Genomic DNA, 26,930 nt, shown 5'->3' on the forward strand with positions numbered 1-26,930 from the left:
TGTGCTATGTGCCTGTACTGAGATTCCGGTGAGACGAATCCATTTTTGCCTTCACTTTCGTCGATATGCAAAGCCGTCGTTGGATTTATATCCTGCTCGATGTTTTCATTACTATCGTCCAGATCAGGTGTTTCAGCCTCATCGTCTGGCAGTAAGAACCCCTCCTCCGTACTATACATTATATCCTTCAAATCCTCAATCAATGCGAGAGTCGATATCTGCTCGGCGTTGTCCGTTTGCGATATGTTCTGACAGATGACCTCTATCTCTCGTAGTTTGCCAAAGTAGAAATTTCTCTCAATCTGAAGGCACTCCTTCAGGTTGGACACCTCTTCCAGTGCTTCATTGGCCGTTTGTAGCTTTTGCTTCAACTGAGAAACCTCAGTCAGGAGCCTCTTATCCTCACTTATGTGATTGCTGCCATTGTTATCTGTAGCAGCGTTAACTCGAAAATCGTTACTGCCAGCGACGGTGGACTTGTTCTCTTTATTGCTGTGCTGCGGCGGTGCTGGGTATGATGTCGAGCGAGCAGTTGCTTTTGCAGTAGCCAGAGAGGACCGTTGCTGCGGCGTGGCATTGGAGCTTTTCCTGGAACCTAGCGGCTTGCTGGTGGGATTTCGGTCGACACCGATCGAGCTCGTCCTTCTCGAGGCAGGGCGTGAGGTCGAGCCGCTGAACGTGAAGTCCTTATTGTGTTCACACCACAGCTTGCCCAACCACTGTAGAAACTCTAAGTTGTCCTGCAGTCTGCATCGCATCAACTTCTCTACGTTGACGTCCCTTGATATTCTTACCTTGTTGAAGCCGTGCTGCAGCAGCTTGTAATTTGTCAGTGTCTCGAACTCCGAGCTGGGAGACCTGTGTATCCTCGAGACGTTGATGATGTTTGGGTATAACGCGTTAAATATCATGCAGTAGACTGCACCGTTGCCACATTGTTCGATTTTCGTGTAGTTGATGTCGAAGTAGGCGTTGATCCACTCCAAGAGCGCTGATTTCGATACCCCCAGATATGCCATACTGGCTGTCTCGTTACTCTTCTTGTGTGGACTGTTCCAGAGCGGCTGCCTGCAGAAGGGGTCTGCTCACCGGACCCAAGCCTGGAATAGAACCACCTAGTTCTTGTGCCATCAGAGGAATAGATAGGCCTGAAAGGTAAACAAGGGGACTTTTTCTCGGTCTCGGCGGGACGATCGGCCGTCCGGGGCTTTTCAGAAAACTGCTACTTGGTTAGGTGTATATAGGGTGAAGTAGGTAATAAATAACAGGACTCAGGACTCGGGACACATGGACGGGACACGCAAGGCCTGCATCGGGGCAGAAAAAAGAGGAGGTGGATGAATAAGTGAATAAATAGGGCGGCGAGCCGGCGGCAGCAGGCCTCAGTAGAACGGCGACTCTTTCGTCTTTCTTGGGGCCAGGGCGTCGTGGTCTGCAACGGTGTTGAACTGCGTGTTGGACCCCGATGGGAAGTATCTGCCCGGGACGGCGTCGATGGAGGTCACCAGGTTGTCGTACGTTCTTCTTTCGCCGGGGAACATCATCATCTCCTGGATCTCCTTCTGGTGCTGGACCCTCTCTCTGTACGACGAGTAGTTTGCCTGTAGCTCCTCTAAGACCGCAGGTGCCTTGAGCAGGGAGAGCAAGGTGGCGCCGTCGTGCGACTCCTTGTACGAGGAGTTGATTGCGGCGTAGCCCGCAATCAGCGCCACGATACCTGCTGCGGTGGCCGTGTGGGAGTTGAAGATCGACTCGCTTTCCGAGAGCGGCATGGAGTGGTCGTCGTGACCATGTTCGTCGTGCCCGTGTTCTTCGTGTCCGTGCTCCTCGCCGTGGTGTGCAGAGTAGAATCTGGCTGGCGAGACGCAGCCTCTGGCGCCCGAGGCCGCAACCGCCCTGATAAGACGTCCCGATTGTCTGGATAGCATCGCTGTGTGTGTGAGAGTGTGTGCTGCTGTGCTGTTGTGCTGCTGTCTGCTGTCCTGCTGCTGTACGGGCACTCCCTTTCTCTCCCGAAAGCACTTGCTGCCCTCTGTTTCCTATAGGGTGTTTCCACAAAAAAGCCACTACTGAGGGGAAGACGGGTCTTGTCCAGCAGCCGCGGAAAAAGCCATTTTGAGTCGATCGGCGCGCCGATCGACTCAAAAAAGCCAGGCTGTGCAGACGATTGCGCTGGTGGAAGTGGGAGGTGGAGGTGTCTGGACAGGCGGAAGCAGAAAGGATGAAGGAAGACGGAGAAAGAACAGGGAGAAAGTAGAGGTTACGGAAGGCGGGGGGCAAAGTGCAGAGGCGACGGCAGCAGAGCAGGACGAGAGCCGAAAATGGAGACCGAGATCGAAGCACAGACATCGGTGCCGGACAGAGTGTCGGTGCTGGAAAAAGAGACGGTCGTTGGAGACGCAGGAGAAGAGGAGATGGACGACTTGTTCGGGGACGATGAGGCGGAGGAGGAGGGCGGAACGGGATCCGGGGTGGATGTTGGGATAGATGAGGACGAGGAGGACGAGGAGGTGGAGGGGGTGGAGGCAGGCGACGCGGAGGAGGCGGAGGAGGCGGAGTTGAAGCACGCGGATCTCACGGTGGACAGACACCCCCGGTCGCACCAGCCGAAGGACGGCCACGCGTACAGCTTCCCGCTGCCGCGGTTCCTGTTTGTGGACCCGGCGCCGTTCACACCAAACGTGTTTGAGCAGCAGCTGAAGGAGTTTGCTGCGAGCACGAGCCTGAACGGGGCGGACGTGGCGGAGTCGACGTTGAAGTCGTCGGTGCAGTTCAAGAAGCTGCAGCTGACGAACACGGTGAGATGGCGGTACGCGAAGAGCAAGACAAACGAGTTGTTCAAGCAGTCGAACGCGAACATCGTGGAGTGGGAGGACGGGTCGATGTCGCTGAAGCTCGGGCACGAGTACTTCGACGTCAAGACGAAGCCGAACGACGACAACCTGCTTGCCGTGCGCAGCGGGCAGGCGCTCGTGTCGCTGATGAACATGGACCGCTCGGTGCAGATCTTGCCGCCCAGCATGAAGTCGCGGGCGCACCAGATTCTCGCGGACACGTTGACCAAGAACATGAAGATGAAGAAGTCCAAGCGCATCAACACGATTGTCACGAGCGAGGACCCGGAGCTGAAGGCGAGGGAGGTGGAGCGGGCGCACCGCGAGATCGAGAAGGCCCGCAGAAGACAGCAGCAGAAGCTGCAGATCGAGGAGGAGCGCTCCGAGCGCCACTCGGGCAGCGGCAATGGCGCCCGGTTCAGAGACGCCGGCGACGGTTATGACGACGACATCGACATTGCCGACGAGGGCGACGAGTACGACGACGACGACGACGACGAGTACGGCGCAGTGCCCGGTGCCAAGAACGGCTTTGTTGTCGACGACGACGATGAGGGCTCGGAGCTCGACGACGACGAGCTCGACCGGGCCGCCGAGCGCCTCAAGAAGGTGAAGCGGGACGGGGCGGCCCGCTACCGGGACGCCGCTGCCGACGACGAAGACGATGAGGACGCCGTTGTGCGCAAGAAGCGTAAGGTTGTGCTGGACGACGACGACGACGAGTAGAGACTGTGCATCTGTGTAAACTAATAGGACAAGAACATGAACTTGCAAAAAACATGTTGCGGCCGATCGGCGCAAAAACCCTTTTTTTTCGCCGGCTGGTGGCGAGATGTGTGGGAGCCAGAGGAAGCCGGAAGGTCTTGTGTAGATGGAAGGTGTTGGGGCCACGTTTGCAGACGGATGGGGCCCAAGGAAGAGCTGCGGTTGCCAAAGAGAGAAGATATTCAAACAACATCTTCAGCATCTACAACAATGTCTTGGAACGGTATGTGCAGGACGCTTGCGGGCGGCGGAGCCGGCTGGGTGTGGGACCGGAACTGACACTACATACACACTCACAAACCCACACGCAGGTCGGTGGCCCGCTGCTAGAGCCATTGCGGAGCGAATACTAACCTGGACCGGTCGAGAGAGGCCCCGTTTTGTTGCGGCGACAGGGCCTCTGCTTTCCTCCTTTCTACAGCATATACCGACAACCTTCTCAAATCCGGCTACTTCGACAAAGCCGCCATCTTCTCTGCGGACGGAGCGGGTGTCTGGGCCAACAGCGGGAACTTGACGCTGCAGCCCGGAGAGATCAACGCCATTGTTGCCGGGTTCAACGACGCGTCGCAATTGCACATGTCCGGCTTCCACGTCGAAGGCCTGAAGCAGTTCTGCATCAAGGCGGACGCCAGATCCATCTACGGTAAGCACGAGCAGCAGGGCGTGATGTGTGTCAAGACCAAGCAAGCAATCATCATTGCGCACTCGCCAGAGGGCGTCCAGGCCGGCGGTGCCGCCACCGTTGTCGAGAAAATGGGCGACTACCTCATTGGCAGCGGCTACTGAATGTATTCCCTTATGTAACGTGATATCTTTCTTCCTGTCATACTGTCTATCAATAGTAAACACACGGTAAACGGTTTGCAGCTCGACGTGCAACGGCATGTGAGTGTTTTTCTTTTGGCTAGGGAAACCTATATAGGGTTATTCTACGAGGGATGGTGCATACATGGAAAAGAAAGAGAGCGGGCGGGCTCCTCAGATGATGGCGTCCATTTTGCTGAAGATGCTGATGACCGAGGCAACAACCTCCAAGTTCATCTCAAAGCCCTGGTGCGCGTCCACCTCCCTGTCGATCTCGCTGTTGAGGTTCATACCAAAGCCCACGGAGGACGCCTTATCGATGAAGGGGAAGTCGCTGAAGTTGCCCAAGAGCTCCTCGGCTCTGATGAACGCCTGGTCTCTCATGTCGAAGTTCACGTCGACTAGCACGTTTTCCAACACGTTGGCGGCGCTGCACCCGCAGACCAATACAACGGTTCTGAGGTACTTCCATTCCAACGTCGAGGGGAAGTACTTCTCGTCGTAGTCCAAGATGACATTTCTCGACGTCAGCATGTTCAGAACCCGGGCGGTTATCTTCTTCTTTGGAAGCGGGTCGTTGATTGGGTGTGTGGGCATGTCGAAGAGGAGAAAGTTTTTCCGCTCGGTCCGCAAAACACCCTTGTCCACCAACCCCTTTGCCAATCTCTCCCTCACCTGCTTAAGCTGGTAGTTGATCTTCATCAAGTTCCACGTCTCTCCACTCAAAAGGTCGATCCAGTTCAACACACTCAGGTTCTCGTCGTCGTTCTTCATCAACTTCAACGCCTCGTCCAACAACGTCTCGCCCGTCATGGTCGAGTCAACCACCTCAATCAACCGGTCCGCCAGCTCAAACCGTTTCCGCGCAGGGTCGTTCACCATTCTGATCTTATTTCTCAACGCCAACTCGATGATGATCAATCCCCGCAACGCATACGAGATATTATCATTCCAAAATGATAGATACCCTTCCTTGTCCTTCAATCCAAGTAGCAACACCTCTTCCAGCAAGGTCAAAAACGGCTTCGTTCCGTACTTGTCTTCGTTGTTCATGCTCGGGTCATCCCGCGGATCGTACCCAATCTTGCTTTCCGGGTTCCTTATGCTCTCTTTGTTTGTGCTGTTGTTCAAGCTCATGTTGCTGACGCCGTTCTCCAGCGACGCCTCCTCGTCATCGCCGTTGTCGGAGGTTTTCTTAGCTCCTCCCCTACGTCTTGACAATCCCGAAGACATGATGTGTAATGCGTGTTTTTCCGTTCTTCTGTGCTACTACGCAATTCTGTGCTGGGCCTCGGCTGTTCCGTTATTGTTCGTTCGCTGTAATATCTCGTCTTCGATTGCTCTTCTGACTAGCAGTGGAAATGCAAAACTTTCGTGTAGAAGACGTCTGGCAGTGCAGGGGCAAGCAATCGCGGCAATTGCTTCTCTAGATGTCGACCCTGGCAATGGACGCTACCTCCGACTGCAACACCCGCCCTCAAGCGTCCCCCAGCCCGAGCATCAGCCTGCTTTTCCACCATCCTGTTTCGACTTGTCCAGCCTGGCGATACTGCTGGCGGGGGAAGCAGACACCTGTCGGCGAGGAGCCGCTAGACACGACGCGCAAAGTCTGTCGCGCCACGACAGCATTTCTGTGGCACGGCTGCTGTCATTTGTCGCTTCGGGCAACATGAATTTTCCACTTTGCTCTTATCTGGAAATGGAAGTATACTGTCCCCTATGTTGGTGCATAGCCGGAGGGAAAAGGAGGAAAGGGAAGAAAAAGAAGGAGATGGAGAGATTGTGTGTGTGACCATGACGGTTTCCGGTCGTTTGCAGACGCTAGACCCGGCGAAAAAGCCGCCTCGGGCGACGTTGCGCCAGAAGATCGACGTTTTGGACTACATTGCCGGACCGCCAGTGAAGTCGCAAATCGACGCGTTGACCTTCTTCAAGAAACAGGGCCTGTTTTCGATATCGCAGGCGACGCTGTCGAATTGGACGACTCACGAGCGAGAGCTCCGGGACGAGTTTGAGAAAAACCCCAACCTCAAGTACTACAAGAAGAAGCCTGTGCTGAAATATCCGCACGTGACGGTGCAGGTGGAGAAACACATCTCGGAGCTGCTTGCTGCGGGCCAGCCGGTGACCGACAAGGTCATCCGAGACGCCTACAAGCTGTTCATGAGCAACAGCGAGAGTGGTGCCGAGAGGGACTTCAAGCTTTCTGCCGGAATGCTCAAGTCGTTCAAGAAGAGAAATAGCGTGCTGATGCTCGACCACGAGGGTGCCAGAGTGGATGCAGGGAGTGGCACTGGCACTGGCACCGGCACTGGCACCGGCCTCCGTGTCATAAGCAGCAGACTCCCCAGTATCGAACCCGAACCGGCAAGTGTGCCGCCACAGGTACTTTCTGGACCCTCCTTGGCTATGGAGATACCAAGCGAGAACCCGGCATTAGCTGACCAGGTTGGCGCCACCTCATACTCCCTCAACTCAACACCGTCTAACCTCGACTTCAACTTTGACGATATCTTCAACAACAATTCTGTCGGTTTCAACACGAGGTTGATCCATTCCGATGACATTTTCTCTTTTCTACCCATGCACGACTCCACCATCAACCCGGTGATGTACAACGGTAGCAACAGCGACGAGAGCAACAGCACTAACAAGGAAACATCCACAAGTAAGAACGAACATTTGCTGAACTCTTCCAACCAGCAAGTTTCTCTGCCGGCGCCAGCTAACTCACCCCTTATTTTCTCTGCGCTTCCTACCGTTAAGAAGCCTGCGGAAAATGAACCAATAGTAGACCTCGGCACAAAAAGAAAATTGCCATTTTATCCCAACTACCAAAACCCCTTGAAAGACAGTTCGGAGTACAAAAGACATAAGCATACAGTGTCGAAATCACTAGGCTCCAAAATCTCAAACTCAAATAGTGAAAAAATCGAAAAAATACTTGAAAATATAACTGATGGGCACGTTACCTTATACAATTCAGGGACTTCTGCAATTATGGGCATTCTCAGCTTTATTAACCCTTCCAGCATCTATATACATGAAAAGGGGTATCAAGGTACCCACGATGTTATCAAGCTTTTACATAAACTCACCGGTGTTCAGAAATTCTCTTTGGATCATTTGATAAAACTTCGGCATGAAGACGTCCCAGAAAATTCTATAATAATCTTGGAATCTCCAATGAACCCTCTTGGATACGTTCACGACTTATCTTACTACTCTCGTATAGCTAAGTCTTGCAAGTCCTGCAAGCTCATTGTTGATTCTACCTTGGCTCCTCCACCCCTACAGTTTCCTTTTAAGCAAGGTGCTGATTTTATCGTTTATTCTGCGGTGAAATATCTTGCAGGTGTGAGTGACCTGGGAGCAGGGTTTATTGTATCACAATCAGTTGACTCCAAAACAAATTTGCACATGGAAAGGAGCTCATTGGGTACTTCAATAGCCAACTTTGACAGCTTCTTGCTAGTGCGAAGCCTCAGAACCTACAAGATGAGAATCTTAACTCAGTGTAATAATACAGAAAAGATAATAAAGTTCTTTATGAAAAATTTTAAGAATTATAGTCAAATAGTCGATAAAATACATCACGCTTCTCTACAAGCCAATAAAGATGTTGTAATGAAACAACTGAATGGATACTATAATCCTGTTTTTGCTTTGGAGCTGAAACACGAGGTTTATGCTGAAACACTGCTGGGGGAATTTAACTTTTTGAGCAACAATCCAAATTTAGAAGGTGGTGAAACATTGGTAGAGTTGGTTCATGGGAACTCAAACTTCAGCCATAAATTTGTTGACGATGGTGATTCTGTCAAAGGAAATATGGCGTCAGACGCCAATTACAAAAAAATGTTGAGATTTAGTGTAGGATGTGAGGACTTTCAAGATATAATTAAAGATATTGATCAGGCTTTGATGAGTTTGATTCATGACTTATAATTATGTAGCTATTATCTTTGTCATTCATGTATACATAACTATAAAATTCGAAAACAAGAGGAAATTTACCGTTACGACTTGAGGCCCGATAACTAGTCTACGTCCATATGCAAGTTATCAACGTTAGAGGCGACATAGGAATTTTTGTTTAGCTCTTCTAACTTAGTAACGTTCTCCTTGATAAAAATATCCCTTTGCAAAGGAGTGATTTTTTCTAACAAATCATCTTTGATGAATGTTAAATAATACGGAGTAGCTGTATTTCCATCACTAAAGTTAAACACCTCTTCCACAGGGACTTCACTGACAACCTCATCATTATACTTTCTGTAAACATTGGATTTTGGATCTCTAATGTAAATAAAGTAATGACCATATGACGCTTGCCCACGATGAATAAATATGGCAAAAATAGAATAACCCACTTTGTTAAAACCCTTGAACTGTTTATTGATATTGTTGTGTAAAATGTCCAACTCGTTATTGATCCCCAGTAGAACATTTTCTAGTCTATCAATTTCAAGGTCAAGAACCTCTAGTGTATTCATGTCGATTGGTATACCCAGATCTTTCACGCTTTCTGATGAAAGATAACTTCTTGTGGCCTTCAATACATCACGGATCGACATGCCCTGCTCGTTGGTGGACATAATTTCTTGCTTCTTTTGATTCAATTCCTGAACACGACGCTTCCAGTGAAACAATTCTGTCCGCTTGTCGATGATCGCCTGATCACTCGTTTCTAGATAACGATCCATGTACAACTTTTCCTCAAAAGGAATAGGTTCATTTGATTTGACTGGAATAAGTCTTTCCCTGTCAAATTGCACTCTTTGAATCTGGATTTGTAGAATATTCGGTAACTCAATAATTGTGAGGGATCTCTTAACCTCTCCATCTTCAAGTTCCAGTAGGTCCTCTGTGAAAAATGTATCAAGGGCATCGTATATGTCTTTTGGGTGATCACCAATATTGACAATCAAGTTCAAAAAACTCTCTACTTTAGTTCTAACATTTCCGTTCAAAAGTTCCTCCTTTGTTCTGCTATCAACAGGTACCAACCTTTGCTTCGTTTTTCCGTAAAATAATTTTTTTACCATGTCGACTTGTTCATTGTCTTCCTCCAAAATATCTGGTTTCATGGCACTTTCAATTTGGGTAAGAACATTTGATATACACTCAGTGACATCCTGCTGACTTCCAATTTCAAATGCAGATTCAAACTGATCAGCACTGATTTTGCACACTGCTGCTGTTTTCTTCTTCTCTGGTTCCTTCGGAAGCTCATCTGGAGCTAAAATACTTCCGTCATCTGATGTACTATTATCAGCATTATCAGTATCAGTTGTTAGCTTACTGTTTGACTTCTTACCATCTCCATTAGAGTTTACATCATCATTAGTCAAGTCAATCACTTGATCATCCACGGGTTTGGAGTCCTCATTAGGCCCTTCGCCTTTATAAAACTCATTCAGTGACATCTCGATTAACTTTTTGGATTCGTCATCCTCAGCAGCAGTTGTCAACAATTTGTCGGCATCTAAATTCTTACTGGAATCATCTTTCTCATTTGATTCTATTTCAAATTCAACCTCAAAGCTGATAGGACTGAACGCTAAATACGCTAACTCTCTCGATGGTGTTACGCACTTGTCATTCTCATGAATCAACTGGTAGTACAAGTCTCTTAACTGATACATAAATTGATATGATCTCTCTGTTTCTTTCAATCCAACTGTTCTTCCACCAATTCTCCGGATTTGATACTTCTCATCCTTTTCAAAATCTTCTGCGCTGAAAACCTCATTGAAGTTTAGAATATAATCCTTTAGTTGCTCTATCACAAAGTAGTATTGCAATAGAGAATTCAAATAGCATGTGTTACCTATATTATTCAAACCTGCTGGAGATTGCTCGGTTGACAGCAGCGTCGAATTCACAATACCCGATGTAAGATATCCTTCAATTAATTTTGATTTCCTATGTTCACCAATGGTTTTCAGTGACTTCCATAGCATTCGGAAATCAATATTTGTATCCTTATGCAATCTTTCTTGGAAAACTCGTACTACTACCAAATCATCGGCTGTATTCATGCACCCGACAAATTGGTAAGCATCGTGCAAAGACATATCGTAAACTGAAAACTGGGGCAAGTTGGTATCAATATAGCTCATTAAAAGAATACTCTTTCTTGCCAAAACAATTGTGTAAAACGCACGTGCAACATTCGGATCAAAGTTAAGACCATTTTCAGAAGCTTTGTAATCGTAAAATGTAATCAGTAAAGAGTCATCAAATGATGGATCAATGTCTAGTAGTTTGTAAGCATCATAGATATCAAAAAATGGCTCAGTATTCAAATATTCTCTCAAAAGATCACTTGATCTGGAAGTTGCAATCTTATCTAACATTTCCCTGAAGGTAACTTTTTCGTATTTCGTAGCAGCAACAATCAATTGGTTACGATAAGCGTTCAACAACTGCTCATCTGAAATTGCACTCATTGCGATGCAAGATGTGGCATTGTTGAAGCCTAATTTGGCAAAAATATTTTTCATTTCCCCAAAACCCAGTTGTCCACGACCCTTCAATATTGTGACATAATAAGGAAGCTCTTCAGAATATCTGGAGGTAGCACAATATGTTAACGCGTCAAAATATAAGGGTATGTTTTGTGGATCAAATGCAATCAAAAGCTCATAAATATGGCATATCAACTGGTCTCCGTAGAATGGGCATATTGATAACAAAATCATAGGATCTGAATAGTACTGATCGTTCCAATTGTTCCAGTTTTGTATTTGATTGGTTATATCGAACTCTTTAACACAATGAAAAATGTCATGAAAAGAATAGGAAAAGTAGTTGGAGAAATCATTGCGGTTTGCTGAGGTATGGGCAATATAATAAACAGTCTCTAAGATCGCTCTCTTAAAATAATCTTGAGTAACAAAAAAGTAATCTCCGAGTGATGCAAAATGGATTGGAGTAAGCTGGCCCAAGTTGTCGTTTTCCGTCAAAATGAAGAAGAACTTGTCTAGTAAAAGCTGAAGATCTATCATTACTTGCAGTTTCGTCGCTTTTAAATCTATCGATTTGACATCCTTGATGTCTTGATGTGCCAAAGCTCCAGAAAGTGCCTTCTTCAGTTTGATAAAACAATCGTAAGGTGTTATGTCGACATTACTGAACGATTCGCTTCGGTCAACTTGGGAGTTATATGTGGCTATCCTAGTTTGTATCTCGGTCAAAGTGAATGATTCCAAATCGTTTCCTTGGAAAAATGCAGGATATATCTCAATTCGTATTAGGGTACCGGTCTCTTTTGAAATGAACGTGGCAGAATCAAGAAATTGGGGTAATGATTTAATCAATATTTGTCTTGCTTCGTCAGATGTTGAATCTGTGTCCCTCATAATATCTGTTGGCTCTATCCAAATTCTGTCTTCTTCAAATAAATCGTTATCCAAAAAGCCATAAAAACTGTTCTTTACATTCAATCGATTGTTTGAATATCTAATACTAATCGAATAGTGAAATAGTTGCAAATTTGAAAAGTCAGAGCCAGAATGATGGTTTGGAACTAGTAAGCCAGAAAACTTTTGTAATGTTGTATTCCCATCCAATTCGGTAATTTGGCTTGATCCGAGCAACTCGTCATTGGTACTCCAGAACGCCGGTTGGTATTTATAACCTGTAGTTTTGCTCAGCTTGGATAAAGTAGTTGAATATCTTGCAGTAGGAGTAGACAATATACCCTCTTCACCCTTAATCAAAAACAATGGATCTGATCGCAAGTCGTCGAAGATTCTGTCTGACGTTTTCATACATATTGCCTTGCTGAAATCATACTTTTTCTTTACTGGCTGATCTACAGGAGATGTGGGCTTGAAATTGGTCCCAGTCGATAAGCTGTTGTATGGGTGCGTAGAACCTTCAGTGGACTGCTTTTGTTGTAAATAAGAGTCACCTTGATCAGTGGCACCTTTCTGGCTTTCTCTATCCGAATTATGGCCTAAAACATCACCATCTTCTTCTTCTATTTGATAATCATCGTCTAGCTTGGGGATTTTAGGCACGTTATTTTCACTATTTTGTAAATTGTGTTTCGGTTGGAAGGAATTGTTCATGCTGTCGTTATCAGACATTATATAGGCTAGCTTCAATGTCTGGGGTTTCTTTGTGAACACAGGCAATTACAAGGTAAGGGCAAAAGAAAGGGTGGTTATCGAAAGCCCATGGTACATCATCTTAACACCAAGCCACGTACAAAAAAATACCACGCCTTTGAGCATGACTAGGAATTTTCACTTTTTTAGGGAAAGATATGGTCAATTTTGATTCTTGCAGTGCATAAGGCGTCTGTTTCTTGTCACTATAGAAGAACTCACACACACACAGAGTGAAATGGGACTCATAGAATGGCTTTCTGGGAAAGCCCCGACGGAGAAACCCATTTTGGCGCCTGAACCCCCAACCAGCGTTATAGAGGGAATCATTGAGGATCCATCGACTAAAGAAGTGGCACTCTTGAACTATAACAATCCACATAATGACAAAGTAACCTCCGAAGCTAATAATGGGAGCATAAATTCATTAGAAAAGATGCTAGCATCAAATCCCTACTTTGCTGCCGGTGGTGGGTTGATGGTTTTGGGTGCAGGATTTGCAATGTTAAGACAAGGTATTTCATCGTTTGCAAACTTGATGTACCGTAGGTTAATAGTCGATCTAGAAATAAGAAACAGTGACAAATCTTATGACTGGTTTTTGAATTGGATGTCGAACTACAAGAATAGGGTTTCGAGACAACTAAGTGTCAAGACGACATATGTGCAACACCAAAACGGATCTGTTGCGACGGGATTTTCTTTTGTTCCCGGTCCTGGAAATCACTGGTTCAGATACAAGAATGCATGGTTTTTTGTCAAAAGGGAGAGATCCGAGAGAATACATAACTCTGGACAACCCATGGAAACTGTGACGTTGAAAACATTGTATAAGGACAGATATTTGCTGGCGTCAATATTGGATGAAGCTAGACAAATGGCAATGAAATTGAGTGAAGGTAAAACAGTTTTGTTTAAGTCCTGGGGCCAAGATTGGAGGGTGTTTGGCAAACCAAGAAAGAAGCGGGTCATTGATTCTGTCATCTTAGATAAAGGCATCAAAGAGTCTATACTTCATGATCTGAAAGAGTTTTTGAAGTCAGGAGCATGGTATCATAATAGAGGCATCCCCTATCGTCGAGGCTACTTATTGTATGGCCCACCGGGAAGCGGTAAAACCAGTTTCATACAAGCGCTTGCAGGTGAGTTTGATTACAATATAGCAATCATGAATGTAGGTGAGCCTAACTTGACAGATGATCGATTGGCATACTTGATGAACAACATACCAGAGCACACTATCTTATTACTCGAGGATATTGACGCAGCATTTAATAACCGTGCACAAAGTAACGAGAAGGGTTACGTCTCTGGAGTCACTTTCAGCGGATTGTTAAACGCATTGGATGGTGTTGCATCGGCAGAGGAGGTTATCACATTTATGACCACAAATCACCCCGATAAACTTGATCCTGCGCTGTTGCGACCAGGAAGAATAGATTTTAAGGTTTTAATCAATAATGCCTCCGACTACCAGGTGGAGCAAATGTTCATGAGGTTTTACGATGACCAAGAAAAGGCCAACGTGTTTATGCAGAAATTCAAGGAACTCGAATTACCTTATGTGAGTACGGCTCAGTTACAAGGGTTGTTTGTACAGTTTAAGGAAAGCCCTAAGTTGGCGACTCGCAACATTGGAATACTGAAGTCGCCACATATGAACAACTTCTTCTACGAATGATGCTAGCGAGACGAGCATCAAATGTATATAGTTACAGCATGTAAATAAATTTATGACTGGGGTATTAAGTACTAAGCGTTACACAAATCTGAACTAGAATAAGTACTATCTAATATGGTATATGGTATAAATCAAACGCAATCTTTACGTTAATCTGTTTTCATTGGCAAACGTCTCGAGTAGCTCATTTCCCGATTCTTGCCAATGTTGGTGCATCACCTCTGATGAGCCTTCAATAACGGCCATTTGCTTGGCTTTTGTTGCAAGTGCTTCTGCAAAACGAATGTAGTTGAGATAGAACAGCAAGTCGATGTTTTTCTGGCCAAGTCTGTACCTAGTGCCGTTTCTTTCATTTAGTTTTTTCAATCTCTGGCGCAATATTCTTCGATGGCGGCGTATAAGGTCAGTGTGCACCGAAGCCATGTTTGCAGCTATTCTTCTTCAATTGTAGACGTTGTCTTACTTCATTATAGAGTGTCATTTGAAATGGTAAGAAGTACGGGTGGGAGCCCCAAAGCACCATTTTGTGAGGATCAACAAGTAAATTAAGGCGAGCACCGAAAATGAAAACGGCCGTGTTTTTGTTTACATTCATACAAAGAGTTAATACATGAAGAATTACGGTCATATGTTGTAAAGGTATCCCTGCAACTGCTGGAGAACCATCGCAGTCATGGTCTTCTCGGTCTCTTCAAGTGGCGGGGACTCGTTCACAATGTGGGCAAGCGTTTCCGTTAACATCGAGATTTCTAGCATTGCAGTTGACCGCAAGACGGAGAGAGTACGTTCGTTGTCAGTCAGAAGTAGACGGATTCCGTTGACAACAGCTTTGAATAATAAACGAGGAAACTCGTCGCCTGCATGTGTCCTTATAGCCTGTAATTGACCGGAAAGTACGGCAATCAGCTCAATCGACATATCGACAAGCTCTATACATGACGGCACTCCGCACGAATAGACCATCGTTAGGATGTCGAGAAAATGGGAATTCAAATATTCAGACAATGTACCTACATTGAAACCCGCTCCATAGGTTTGGGAATTGACTTCCTGCCAAATTGCTGACAAGGTGTAATACAATGGAGGGAGCTTTTTGTTGATGAACGAGGTGTGCATAGTCTTACCCTGTGCCAACTCGGAGTCTCTAGATTTTTTATCTATGGCTAGCTTCCGAGATTTCCGTACAACTTTCCCCTTGCCGATCCCCACCGACTCGAATGCCTCAACCAGCTGTGTTTCTCGATTCTCCTGGTCTATATCCACGATTTTCTTTGTTTGATCTTGGCCATGGCCCAGATCTAGATTTAAAAAAAGATCATGTCCTGGACCTGGGAGCTTTTTGCCTGCCGCTTTATCAAGGTTTGTTTTACCCCAAATAAACTTATCTTCCTTACCGCAAAGCTCTCTGCAACTCAAACCTATACAGGTGAGAACCTGTATTCTTGTGGGAACACTCCAGTCTTGTTTAATAAAGTTCTCCAAGAGATATTTGAATATGACATCAGGCTCGCTAGTGCATATGGCGATCATAAAGGACAACCTCCATGAATCGAACGCCACTTTGATTTGATCCTCATCGAAAATTTCATCTTCTTTCAAAGGGAACCCTACTCCGTCCAGATCGAGAGCTGAGTCCAGCAGCTTGGTGGAATAATACTTCATCTCAGGGGTATCCTTTTTTATTCTTACCATCTCGATGCCGATACTGAAGGCAATTCCTCTTTTATCATAAGTAGTCTTATCGTTTTGCGGATCAGAAGTGAAGTAATGTAGTAAGTCCTTCAAGAACACAGGTTTGGCAACAGTTGGCTTCCTTTCTACAGACGGATCATCGAGATCGGAATCTTCGTTGTCAGAGTCATAATCCATTTCGACCATCAAAGGGGTCATTGGCACTGCCACTTCAGTGTCGGTACTATCTGATATCTTGATAGCCTTTGAATAATTTAGTAATTCGTCTATGGCGGCTTCCACAGGACGTGATGAGGAGACTTTTTGAAGCTGGGTATCAAGCTGGGTAAAAATCTTCAAGAACTCCTCTCTTTTGCACGCATAAGTTGATACAGTAAACAGAAACTTTCCATTGATACGTTTGTATATGTAATCTGCAACGAACATACCCAGCTGCATGATAGTTGCTGCTTTTGATTCTAGCCTTGACGTAATACTGTTCATAAAGGAAATGTTTGCTGATATCTCTTGTAATTGTTCGTCATTTAACAGAGTTAGTGTCGTAATCAGAAACTTTGTATATTCGGTTTGCAGTTTAACTGCTGTGTTTAAGATAAAATCTCTGTTCCCGAATTTGTTGATCAAGCTAGTCACCCACTCAATTCCTGGGTTACCTAAACATCGCATCCAGATGAAGGAGACAACTGTGTTGGTGTTTCTTTCACAATGGCTGAAAACAATTTTTCTGATATCAGTGAAATTGACTTGCTTTAGTAAGTTGTTGACGAGTTCGAACCAAGTGTGACAAACATCCATATCAGACTCTCCTAGTCTAAAGTTCATAGCATGGAGAACTCCAACAATGAAATTCTTTTGGGCCTCGGCAAAAAGGTACTTCTGTTTTGAGCCAACTAGCTCAGAAGCAGAAAATAAACTGATGCAGGGCTTCCAATTGGTTAGCAAAACGTTCAGAACCTGATCTGGTTCCTTGAGCAAGAAAGAATTGACTATCTGGCGAATATACTGTAGTTTCTCATTTGTAATCTGATCTTTGTTTCTCTCTAACGATTGGACTATGTAAAATGTGCATTTTTCGGCATATTGCTCCATGATCACTCGGATGGTGCTGCGATCGAGGTCTGCAGATAGATGCTCGGGCACATCGGGGTGATCTAAAAGCCAGATTAGGATCATTCCCAAACAATCCATAATTTTAATGCCTAAGATAGAATTCCAAGTTTCCAGTCCCAAGCCTTTAGTCTCGTAAAATTGATCTATAAGGTGAGGTAAACTGTGCTGAACGATGTTTACCAGGATGTCTATGAAAAAAAACGTGTTTCTGTGTTCTGAGTCTTGTTGTATAGCATTGATGAGCTGACTTATTCCTACTTTGGAAGAAAGCAATTCATAAACAACCATTCGTGTGGGTTTATCCAGTAAAACATAAGTCTGGGGAACTATGCGATTGAGCACAACAGAGCAAAGCAGTAGGGAGTCCGGGTCAGATAGAGGGCATTGTGCGTGAATTGTGTTTAAAGAAGTTTGAAGTTCAATTGTAGAGAGCTCTGTTTTCGACAACAAACGTATTCGATCGACTACAGACATCTTCCAGGTGTATGCTGTAATTCAGAGGTAGACGTTTCTCCAATCTGCTTTGCATCAGTTATAGAAAAGATAGAGAGGTGGAGATGAAGGTGTGGAAAAAATTGGCGAAATCATGAAAGCTTTCCGCGTACTAAGAGATCTGCAAAGCTCATCAAAATGGGATCATTGTCGACGATCAGCTCTGTACAGAGTGAATTGTGAGGGCACTGGGTAGTCAAGTGCTAGAGTTGGCTGACAGCAAACGAGAAACATCATGTATGGACCAGTGAACTCGACACTCGTACCTTTTGACCACACATACATTCTTTATTCTCCCGACCATGTGCTATCGTTACCACTTGCTGCAAGTTCGTTACTGCCGATTTTAATACTTGTGTTTTTATTTTCGTGGCACATTGTTACTAGAGAGATTGAGCCATGTTTGTTTGCTGCCGGACACGTTTGTAACGATGTCATCAGCGGGATCTTTAAAAACGTGGTCAAGTACCCCCGTCCTCAGAACGGACAAATTTTCAAGCAGGATGGTGGGTTAGTGTGGGGGATGCCCAGCTCACACTCCCAGTTCATGTCTTTCTGGGCAACCTACGTCCTCTTGATGTACGTGCAAAACTGGCCGTACTACAAACTAAACAAGTGCCAGAAGGTGATGTCCACTGCGGGTGTAATAAGCTGTGTGTCGGTCGTGGTTGGCAGCAGAATTATTTTTGAGTACCACAACTGGAACCAGATCATTGTCGGGTTGGTATTTGGGAGCATGCTAGCAAGCGCATACTACGTCTTTATCAGCCTGCTGCGGGAGTATGGTGTTTTGGACCGTGTTCTACAACTCGAGATTTTCCGATGGTGGGGGATGAAGGACGGGTTCGGAAGAGGCATGTTCAAGACTCTCGCCGAGGAGAGGGCGGAGTGGGAGAAGGAAACGTACGCATACACAGAAACGAGTATAGGGAAGCCTTAGCTTGGGGTTAAATAGATTGAATAAATTTGATGACCGTATCGACGGCGTTTTTCTGGGCGTTGTTGGTGGACCCTTCACCGATGTTGTGCGATGCGCCTTCGACAACGGTGCTGTACTGGGACCAGTTTACGCTGGCGACCTTTGCCCATCTGTCCAGCAACGCCTCCTTGTCCAGCCACTTCGGAACGTACTCGTCCGAGCCGCTGTAGAGGACCAAGAACGGCCTATCGAACTTGCCGAAGGTTGTGGCGAAGTCTGCGTCCTCTAGATCTGGAGAGAAGAAGTCATCGTCGCCTCTGACCGCCATGAGCGAGTTCCATCTGTACGCGTTGATTGGGACGTTGAAGAAGCGCTTGATGAACTTGTGTGGCATGATCTCGTCGGACCTGCCCTGGGCAATCAGGTCGTTGGCGATGACCAACGACTCCTCCAACTCCTCCTTCGACATCATCATCGTGGCCGAGGCTCTGTCGGAGGCAGGCGCTTGCAGAATGCCGAAGTCCACTGCGGAGTACTTCGCCGGATCGTCTCTCTCCTGTCTGGTAAAGTAGTGGGTGGTGTTCTGGCACCCGGTGGAGTGGCCCATCAATCCGATGGTCGACCGCTTACCGCCCTTCTCGGACTTTAGGTACGTGACGAGTTGGGAGATCTCGGTCGAGTCTCTGTTCAAAGAGCCCGTCCCCCAGCCAATGTGCGACGACGAGAACTCAATCTGCACAAGCGAGTAGTTAATCTTGGCGAGCTCTTCTGCCAGCCGCTGGAGATACGGGACCGTGAGGAGGCCGTCCATAAGGCCGCCGATAAAGATAACCACGTTTTTGTGCGCCGCCGGGGCAAACTCGAACGCAATGTGGCGGGGAGCGTACTCGTGAATGAGACCTGCAACGGGGAACGACATTACTTTTCTGTTTGTCTGGTTTATGTGCTGTTGTGCCTATTTCTTCGTCGCATCCGGCCCCTTGTTTCCTTTCCTTCACCTCTCTGGACCTTCTTTTCCGTCTGTTTTCGCCTTTCCGACCGGAAAAACATGTTTGCTCGCGACAGTTGCCCGATCGGGAATTCCTCTATTTTTTTCTGGAAGCCGCTGGAAGATCTCCAGGATGAGACGAAGAAGAAGAGGAAACGGAGCAGATCCTACATGTCTTCGGATGGGCTGGTGGTCGGAGACGGTACACGGGCTGGCGGGGCCAACGATGGGGACGTTCCTCAACAGCGGTGTTTCAGGAAGTACGGGAGTTGCACAGGGTGGAGGGAGAGAGTGGCCGGAGGGCAGCAGCAGCATAAACAGAAACAGCAACAGCAGCAGCGAGATGTTCTATAACAGCATGAGCAATGGCACCCAGACACACTCCGGGACGTTCCGTCCGCACAAGCGACACCTGCAGGAGCCGCTGGACGCACAGCACCATGCGAAGCGTCGATTGGTGGACCACCTGGGCAACCTCTCGATCGGCCAGGGCGGCGGCGGCGGCTTTGGTTTCTCCGCTGATCAGAACAGCGCCAACGGCGCCAGGCCCTCTGTGTTCGGCTCGTTCACACAAGAGCAGCTGAAGAGGCCGCTAAGCGACCCGAACAGGGTGATTATCCGGAATATCGACCAGTTTCTCCGGGAGAACCCGGACCAGCTCGACCTCATTGGCGAGAAGGTGCAGCTGGACGACCTGCGCAAGGCCGGCTTGGACAAGTTGGTGGTCTCGTGCGGGTTGGACATCAAGAAGGCGTGGAGCAAGATTGTGTCCCGCTACCGCTCGAAGCAGCCGGTGGGGGAGCACAACACGGATGTTGACGAGCTCGTGTACAAGCTCATCTGGGAGGAGTACCTTGCCAAGTACTTCTCGCTCATCAAGTACTACGATCCGTTGAAGATGGTGTGGCAGAAGTACACCACCTGGCTCCAGAAGAAGCGCAACCCGACCCTCAAGAGCCCCTATATCACAGAACTAGACAGCGACGGCGATGACATCATGGTCGACGAGGACGACGAGGGCCCCGCCGTGGCAACCGACGCCAACGTTGATGTCGACGAGCTCTCCGAGCGGGAACAGAGCCTCAGAGACGGCACCAGTGGCTACGGCTCCTATTACACAAGGGACGACCACTGGCACGACTTGGCGCTCCCTGGCTACCACCAGATGGACGCCATGATTGAAGACGTCGACGACGGCGATGGCGGCAGCGGCAACAGCGGCAGCGTCGCCACCGCTAACGATAATGATAACGACGTGATGATGGAGGACGACTGATCTCACCTTTGCCAACTCCTGTTTAGAAGTAAACTATGCTATATACCCAATCCCCCCTCTAATAAATAAAATCCCCGTACCAACGACCTGCTATCTGCTATCTATCTATCTTCCCTCACCGCATTCGGCAAGTGAGAAAAGTCTCGATCTATGACAAAATTAACGGTTCGTGTAGCTGAAAGATGGCTTCTTCTTATGTCGTAGCTGCGTGAAGGTGTGCTTTCTGGAGACACCGATTGCATCAGATATGACACCCAGTATCGGCTATGTCCACCCTACGCTGCTGCTGTCCCTGTCGGACCACCTCAATCGGCACACAGCTTACACTGCGGGCAGCGCAAGCACCCTGTTCGGACTCATTCTAGGACGACACACCAAGGGCGAATCTGTGTCTCTGCTATACTCCTTTGAGATACCGGAGATCGAGTGCACAAGCAGAGAGGAGTTTGAAAGACATTTGAACCTCCTCGGCGAAGTGTACGGTAAGGGATACCTCGAGCTCGTCGGGTTTTACGTGATAAACGACGAGAAGGAGAGACAGGGAGACGGGAGGGAAAGAGAAAAAACGCAAGCATTTCTACTTCAAAGACAGCTTAGCTTATTGAAAGACATAAAAAGCACCGGCTCGTCGGACTTGCCATCGTTGTTGAAAACGATAGACGTCGATGAAAACCTTGTATTTCTTCAGTTCCACACTCCGTTGGCAGCAGAACTCGAGGCATCGGTGAACCTCTTCTCACTTGGCAGCAATCAGGTAAGGTCGATACCTTTTGAGATACGCTTTTTAGGTGCAGAGAAGCTGAGTGTTGCCACGTACAACAATGCACCAAAAATGCCGGCCAAGCTCGACGAGCTCGAGGACTCGGGGAAATCGGGCAGCGTGAACCTCAAGGACGTCGCCTCCGGGCTGCAAAACCTCCATGAGAAGCTCGAGAAGGCGTTGTACTTTTTAGAGGGTGTGAAGACAGGTGCAATCAAAGTGCCCGACTCCGGTGAGGAATACGAAGCACTGCAGGCCTTATCCAACCTTGCCGGACGAATCACGGCCATCAAGCGGAAACTGCACGAGAGCAAGAGTGCCGGTATGATTGACAGCAGTTCCAATGCGGACGAGTTGAACGAGCTCGTCGCCGTGGGGTCGATGTTATCCTCATTATTCCGTAAAAACATGGATTACTCTATATAATCGTTTCTTTTCTATAAATAGTGCGTCTCCAACATCTAGTAAGAGACCAACGCATCAAGCAAACACCACATCATAGTGAAAGTGGCAGCATTTCGTCCTATGTCGCCAAAGTAGATGTCTTTGATCGGGCTAGCGTAAAACTCTGTTATCTCGTGTCCCCTCCCGCCAGAACTCCCAAACCGTACCATTGAGAGCTGGAACAAACCGCTCGAAAGCAACGACGTTAGTACGAAAAACAGAAGGCCGTATACAGCACGAAGTTGAAGTATTCCGCAGGCAGACCCCAAAACCAAACACGCAATGTCTTTGTAATAAGAAAGTATGTTGGCATTGTGAAGCTGAGAGGGCAAGAAAATCGGCTTCTGCTCATCCTGACTAGTTTTCGGCACAGCCTGTCCCTGATTCGATCCCATTGCACTGGTTTATTGTGTCTGTGTGGATGGGGCCGGCAATAAGTCGTCTATCTTCGGTACCGCCATGAATAGGTAGACAGCCTGATCGATAGTGCTGCAAGAGAAAATAAGTGACATGCGTTTTTGGCGAGTGGCGAAATACATTATTTTCTCTTCATGAGTGGTGATTTGTATTTCTCTACATGGAAGATGTTTCTTTCGGGCCACACTCTGCACAACACTAGAACAGAACTAAGGTTACTGAAAAGTGCATATCACATAGGCAAATGTCCAATCCTGCTGCCCCATCGACAAGCATAGCAAATGTCAAATTAGAGCCAGCCTCTAAAGACTCCGACTATGATGTTTTCCCACTTCGAGCTTTGACTGAAGATGAAATAGACGAAACCAGGTACCACATTCTCAAGTTCCACAGTGTAAAGAAAATAGACCCATCGACGGAATTTGAACAACCGACCAGGCTGCACAGAAAAGATCCGAAGAACTTACAATTTCAAATGTCGTTGAAAGAGTTGGAACAAAAAAAAAACAAGATGAAGAGAAAGAGAAGGAACAGGTAGTAAAGAGAGAGGAGTTCCTCAAACGAACCGGCAAAAAGGACCTTACAGATGAACAGATTGACGAAGAGTTGGAAGTTGAGGGATTAGACGAACGTGAGAGGAAGATATACGATGACAAAAAGAAAAAAGAGCTGGAGCTAAAGGAGAAGGAGGAAGAAAAAGACAGACAGATGCAATTGGTGGCCCCTGATGGCGGAGCCAGGAAACAGAAGAAACAGTTAATCAAAAAAAGAACTAAGCAAGTTAGGGCATATAATGAGAAAAAGAGAAAATTGAGATACGAGGAATTTTATCCGTGGGTTCTAGAGGACTACGATGCAAATCAAGCCTGGGTCGGCAATTACGAAGCCGGAATAAATGACAATTACTGCTTGCTGATACAAGACACTGTCAACAAATGTTTCAAGCTAGCTCCTGTGGAGAAGTTTTACAAATTCACGTCCAGAAATAAGTATGCCACTTTGACATTAGAAGAAGCGGAAGCTAAAATGAAACAAGGTGGTTCAGGCCAAAGATGGTTGATGAGAAAGATGCATGATGAAGCTACAAGTGGTAAAAGAGTCGATCTGCGGTATAGAAAAGTGCAAAAGGTGAAAAGTGAAGGAGGTGACGAAGACGATGAAGACGACATTGGTAAGAGGTCTGACGAAGAAGAGGATTTGGATTACGATGACGAATTTCAAGACGATGAAGAAGCACCAATCATGGAAGGTCCGGACGATGAGAAGAAATTGATTGAAAGCAAGATGAAAAAGGAAATGTTGAAGGCTAATAGTTTGATTGAAAAGGTTCCTGATGAAGAAGAGGACGACGAATTTGACGAGTTGTTTGATGTGAAGAAGGAAGATAAAGAAAGTAAGAAATTGAGAAAGGCTTTGAGCAGAAATGCAATGAACGAAGTTTACGCCAGTGATGATGAGGAAGAAAACCCATATCTGTCGGAAAGTGAGATAGACCATGAAAGTGATAGTGATTCAACTGACTCAGAGAAAAAGAAAGATGGTGATGTTAAGGTCAAGACAGAGCCTAACGATGATGACGATGACGAGATCAAGGTCAAAAGCGAGCCAAAAGACGGCGATGACTTTACCGGTGAAACCGCAAGTCCAAAAAAGAAGAAAAGTAAATCCAAAGCCAAGATATCAGTGGAAAGTTATCGCTCTGGGTTTATCACAATCAGAGCGACGAAGCAAATACTCTCACAGTTTCCTAAGGGCGAATGGAATCCGAGAACTGCTATTCGTAGAGATTTAATCGATGAAGAAATTACAAACATCAGCAATCCGAACAAGCTTACACGTGAAGACATCGACAGTCTGTTGGTGAACGGACCTATTGAGTTATCTTTTCTTGTGAAGTCACTACGGGGGAAAATGCAGCGTGATCCTAATTCAAAGGATGACTTGAGGCAGATCTTGAAAGAAAATTTTATTCTAAAGAACAAGCAGGTTCACAGAAGGGAGTCTTGATATAAACATCTTTATAAGTGAGTCCTTTTAACAGTATTCCGAATACCGGTGTTTTTCACATCTTTAGTAATGTATATTTTTATGTACGTATATTAGTCAGAAAAAAGTACGACTACGATGTAGATCACATGAATATTGAAATTTCCACTTTGGGCGAAAAAATTTTCGTTGATTTTTTTTCTTCGGCTCATTACAGACTGCTGAGTCTTTGTAAGAGTAACGACTTGAAGATTAATAGAGTGTGAATATCATTTGAATTAAATAAGTGATTGCTGTTTATATATAAAATGCCAACCGAATTACAGGAACTCGTCGGCTTTTTGCACGACAAGGCTTTGAACGTCAGAGAAATTGCACTAGAAAATCTTGTCCAATTTTCACCAGGTGGGGCCAACAACCAGCAGGACATATTCAAATACGACAACTGCAGGGCTATCGAAGACTTGATAAATTTAGCACATGAAAAAAAGGGTAAAACTGTCAATGAAGCACTTACCATTTTGGTTAACCTATGTGATGACCAAGAACTCCGTTCATTAATCTCAAAGGATGATACTTTTCTGAAATTTTTGATAGAGGCATTGCCAAATCCCCAAAACTTGAATGCAGAGCTCATGTGTATGTTATTGGCAAACCTAGCCAAGGAAGACAATATCTTAAAGGTTTTTGATATCAAGGTTGATATCAGAGACGACCAAAAGGAGATTTTCAAAAGCAACAATGCTATGGATTGTTTAATGGATATGTTTGTGAAGGGAGCTGATAGACAGATTAACAAGTACGCTGTATATGATTACCTTTCATATTTCTATGCAGACCTCTCCAGGTTCAAGGAGGGCCGTGAATACTTTGTTACAGAACAAAAATATGATGATGTCATTCCGTTGACGAAATTACTAGTCTTTACAGAAAAATGGGATGCTAAAGTGAGAAGAGAAGGTGTTGCGTCTACAATCAAGAACTCGCTGTTCGATATCGAAAAACACATGACTTTTCTCGAGGAACCTATCAATATATTATCATACATTCTCTCTCCTATTGCCCTCCCTGGTAACAAAGGATTAAGTGACGACGAAATCCTAGAACTTCCAGACGAACTTCAATTTCTCGACGAGGACAGGAAAATAGAACCACTTAGAGATATAATATCTGTCCATCTCGAGAGTTTGTTGTTGCTTTGTGCTACAAGAAAGGGTAGAGAATTTTTGAGAAGCAAAAGTGTTTACCCTGTGGTCAGAGAATTACACAAGGAATCGAAGGACGACAAGGTCTCGGAGTTATGCGATCGTCTAGTCCAGATGTTAATGAGAGACGAGGGAGAGGACAAGCCAGATGAAGAAGAGTTAGATGAGATCAAGGGAATGTTGCACAAAGTCGAAGAGATTGGTGACGATGACGACATCCAAATGACTGATGATGATGACGATGATGATGAAGCGGAAGGAATGGTTGTTGTATGCTGATGGTTTTTGTTTGTAACTTCCGTCTGTAATGAAGATGCAATGATTGTATCCGTAATTTACTCCCGCAGGTGTTTTCTTTTCTTTGCGCCTGGACCCTTACCCTCAAATTTCCTCATCCCGGCTAGAGATGGACTTTGAATGCCCAATCACCAATTGTAGCAATATACCAGAAGCTGAAAACTATTAAATATATCTTTAACTTGTATTGAAGTTGTATAAAAAAGATTAGACATAAAAAGAATAAATAATTGAGTAATAGACTCTATCCATGAAGCTTATCGTATGTGACTGGAGACAAGTGATGCAATTCCTTTCATCAGGTGAAACTTCAGATTGGTGTTGTTGTTGTTGTTGGTTTTGTTATTATGAGATTCTTCCAACCTTTCAGGTTTGTTTGAATCGTAGTGTTTTTTCATATCTATAAGATCGTTTGAGGTGTCGGCGTAGCTGGTGGTGATTCATGTTCGATGCAATCCTGCTTACTCGTCATCTTCAGCTTCTTCGGTTTCAAAACCGGCTAAAACCTTTGGCTTCAAGTCGACCCAAAGCTTACCCTTGTTTCTGTTGTCGTACCATCTGGTAACACCTTCGTCAAGACCAACTTGGAACAAGAAGGTGGTAGCGAAGATAGTAGCAACGAAAGTAGAGTTTCTCTTGAAGACGAGGTTGAAAACGGATGAGTATAATGCCATGTCTGTGGTTGTATTTGCTGCTGTGGATACACTCTTGCCATCCCTCTCTGACGCTACGCCAACCCGTCATAAACTGGTGTCGTTCTTCATCAACACCTCTTCTTCTCTGTCTCTGGCTCTCCCTCTGCGTAGGCCACCGCGCACTTGCGGAAGAAAGCAAATCTTGCAATGCCACGGATCTGATTGGCCGACGGCCGGTGCGACAAAATGGGCGTCGCGGGGTGTCATGAATCGATGACATGGCCCATTTCAAGACAACAGGGGTCTCAGAAGAGAGCCACGGGAAGCAATACTTGGAAAAAGGAGATGGCTCAAGGAACAGAAAAGATGCAGTGCCTTCACATTTGTAGTGAAGTAGTTTTTAGACCAAAAAAAGCAATGTTTTTCATGTAGTGGATTTTTGGGTTAACATTAATGATTGAATGTTACTTTAATTTTCAAAATTTTACAAAAACAGAATTAT

The 26,930-nt window shown here is 46.0% G+C and overlaps 17 protein-coding genes across 17 annotated transcripts; 9 read left to right on the forward strand and 8 right to left on the reverse strand.

Annotated features, from left to right (window-relative positions):
- Positions 1-155: 155 nt before the first annotated feature.
- On the reverse strand, positions 156-1,007 carry PICMEDRAFT_21440 (hypothetical protein; the record flags this gene model as incomplete). The annotated part of the gene is made up of 2 exons (XM_019162203.1): positions 156-459; positions 559-1,007. Coding segments are annotated over 2 exons (753 nt in total), but the record flags the coding sequence as incomplete, so codon positions are not given.
- A 375-nt stretch (positions 1,008-1,382) lies between these two features.
- PICMEDRAFT_71204 (hypothetical protein) lies at positions 1,383-1,928 on the reverse strand (the record flags this gene model as incomplete). Its single annotated transcript, XM_019163860.1, has 1 exon — positions 1,383-1,928. The coding sequence occupies one exon, from the start codon at positions 1,926-1,928 to the stop codon at positions 1,383-1,385; it is 546 nt and encodes a 181-aa protein (XP_019018196.1).
- Positions 1,929-2,159: 231 nt separating this feature from the next.
- PICMEDRAFT_15078 (hypothetical protein) lies at positions 2,160-3,740 on the forward strand. The gene has a single exon (XM_019160653.1). It carries the CDS (start codon positions 2,322-2,324, stop codon positions 3,558-3,560), a length of 1,239 nt encoding a protein of 412 aa, XP_019018197.1. The 5' UTR covers positions 2,160-2,321; the 3' UTR covers positions 3,561-3,740.
- A 69-nt stretch (positions 3,741-3,809) lies between these two features.
- PICMEDRAFT_71206 (hypothetical protein) lies at positions 3,810-4,388 on the forward strand (the record flags this gene model as incomplete). Its single annotated transcript, XM_019163861.1, has 2 exons — positions 3,810-3,822; positions 4,021-4,388. The coding sequence occupies 2 exons, from the start codon at positions 3,810-3,812 to the stop codon at positions 4,386-4,388; spliced, it is 381 nt and encodes a 126-aa protein (XP_019018198.1).
- A 192-nt stretch (positions 4,389-4,580) lies between these two features.
- Positions 4,581-5,639, reverse strand: PICMEDRAFT_71207 (hypothetical protein; the record flags this gene model as incomplete). Its single annotated transcript, XM_019163862.1, has 1 exon — positions 4,581-5,639. The coding sequence occupies one exon, from the start codon at positions 5,637-5,639 to the stop codon at positions 4,581-4,583; it is 1,059 nt and encodes a 352-aa protein (XP_019018199.1).
- Positions 5,640-7,307: 1,668 nt separating this feature from the next.
- On the forward strand, positions 7,308-8,342 carry PICMEDRAFT_25548 (hypothetical protein; the record flags this gene model as incomplete). The annotated part of the gene is made up of 1 exon (XM_019162400.1): positions 7,308-8,342. A coding segment is annotated over one exon (1,035 nt), but the record flags the coding sequence as incomplete, so codon positions are not given.
- Positions 8,343-8,446: 104 nt separating this feature from the next.
- On the reverse strand, positions 8,447-12,487 carry PICMEDRAFT_31209 (hypothetical protein; the record flags this gene model as incomplete). The annotated part of the gene is made up of 1 exon (XM_019162682.1): positions 8,447-12,487. The coding sequence occupies one exon, from the start codon at positions 12,485-12,487 to the stop codon at positions 8,447-8,449; it is 4,041 nt and encodes a 1,346-aa protein (XP_019018201.1).
- Positions 12,488-12,721: 234 nt separating this feature from the next.
- PICMEDRAFT_15082 (hypothetical protein) lies at positions 12,722-14,386 on the forward strand. The gene has a single exon (XM_019160654.1). The coding sequence runs from the start codon at positions 12,765-12,767 to the stop codon at positions 14,205-14,207; it is 1,443 nt and encodes a 480-aa protein (XP_019018202.1). The 5' UTR covers positions 12,722-12,764; the 3' UTR covers positions 14,208-14,386.
- On the reverse strand, positions 14,237-14,696 carry PICMEDRAFT_15083 (hypothetical protein; the record flags this gene model as incomplete). The annotated part of the gene is made up of 1 exon (XM_019160655.1): positions 14,237-14,696. A coding segment is annotated over exon 1 (274 nt), but the record flags the coding sequence as incomplete, so codon positions are not given.
- A 1-nt stretch (position 14,697) lies between these two features.
- Positions 14,698-16,444, reverse strand: PICMEDRAFT_15084 (hypothetical protein). Its single transcript, XM_019160656.1, has one exon. The coding sequence runs from the start codon at positions 16,380-16,382 to the stop codon at positions 14,832-14,834; it is 1,551 nt and encodes a 516-aa protein (XP_019018204.1). The 5' UTR covers positions 16,383-16,444; the 3' UTR covers positions 14,698-14,831.
- Positions 16,445-17,736: 1,292 nt separating this feature from the next.
- PICMEDRAFT_32347 (hypothetical protein) lies at positions 17,737-18,441 on the forward strand (the record flags this gene model as incomplete). The annotated part of the gene is made up of 1 exon (XM_019162759.1): positions 17,737-18,441. One exon carries the CDS (start codon positions 17,737-17,739, stop codon positions 18,439-18,441), a length of 705 nt encoding a protein of 234 aa, XP_019018205.1.
- Positions 18,442-18,448: 7 nt separating this feature from the next.
- Positions 18,449-19,339, reverse strand: PICMEDRAFT_71212 (hypothetical protein; the record flags this gene model as incomplete). Its single annotated transcript, XM_019163863.1, has 1 exon — positions 18,449-19,339. One exon carries the CDS (start codon positions 19,337-19,339, stop codon positions 18,449-18,451), a length of 891 nt encoding a protein of 296 aa, XP_019018206.1.
- A 427-nt stretch (positions 19,340-19,766) lies between these two features.
- On the forward strand, positions 19,767-20,684 carry PICMEDRAFT_10128 (hypothetical protein; the record flags this gene model as incomplete). Its single annotated transcript, XM_019159632.1, has 1 exon — positions 19,767-20,684. One exon carries the CDS (start codon positions 19,767-19,769, stop codon positions 20,682-20,684), a length of 918 nt encoding a protein of 305 aa, XP_019018207.1.
- Positions 20,685-20,931: 247 nt separating this feature from the next.
- PICMEDRAFT_10129 (hypothetical protein) lies at positions 20,932-21,870 on the forward strand (the record flags this gene model as incomplete). Its single annotated transcript, XM_019159633.1, has 1 exon — positions 20,932-21,870. One exon carries the CDS (start codon positions 20,932-20,934, stop codon positions 21,868-21,870), a length of 939 nt encoding a protein of 312 aa, XP_019018208.1.
- Positions 21,871-22,549: 679 nt separating this feature from the next.
- On the forward strand, positions 22,550-24,312 carry PICMEDRAFT_10130 (hypothetical protein; the record flags this gene model as incomplete). The annotated part of the gene is made up of 2 exons (XM_019159634.1): positions 22,550-22,699; positions 22,744-24,312. The coding sequence occupies 2 exons, from the start codon at positions 22,550-22,552 to the stop codon at positions 24,310-24,312; spliced, it is 1,719 nt and encodes a 572-aa protein (XP_019018209.1).
- A 232-nt stretch (positions 24,313-24,544) lies between these two features.
- PICMEDRAFT_15088 (hypothetical protein) lies at positions 24,545-26,010 on the forward strand. Its single transcript, XM_019160657.1, has one exon. The coding sequence runs from the start codon at positions 24,600-24,602 to the stop codon at positions 25,773-25,775; it is 1,176 nt and encodes a 391-aa protein (XP_019018210.1). The 5' UTR covers positions 24,545-24,599; the 3' UTR covers positions 25,776-26,010.
- A 50-nt stretch (positions 26,011-26,060) lies between these two features.
- PICMEDRAFT_15089 (hypothetical protein) lies at positions 26,061-26,500 on the reverse strand. The gene has a single exon (XM_019160658.1). The coding sequence runs from the start codon at positions 26,465-26,467 to the stop codon at positions 26,255-26,257; it is 213 nt and encodes a 70-aa protein (XP_019018211.1). The 5' UTR covers positions 26,468-26,500; the 3' UTR covers positions 26,061-26,254.
- Between the last annotated feature and the right edge of the window lie 430 nt (positions 26,501-26,930).

This window comes from Pichia membranifaciens (genome assembly GCF_001661235.1).
Source record: "Pichia membranifaciens NRRL Y-2026 unplaced genomic scaffold PICMEscaffold_2, whole genome shotgun sequence".
In the NCBI taxonomy this organism is placed as follows: Eukaryota; Fungi; Ascomycota; class Pichiomycetes; order Pichiales; family Pichiaceae; genus Pichia; species Pichia membranifaciens.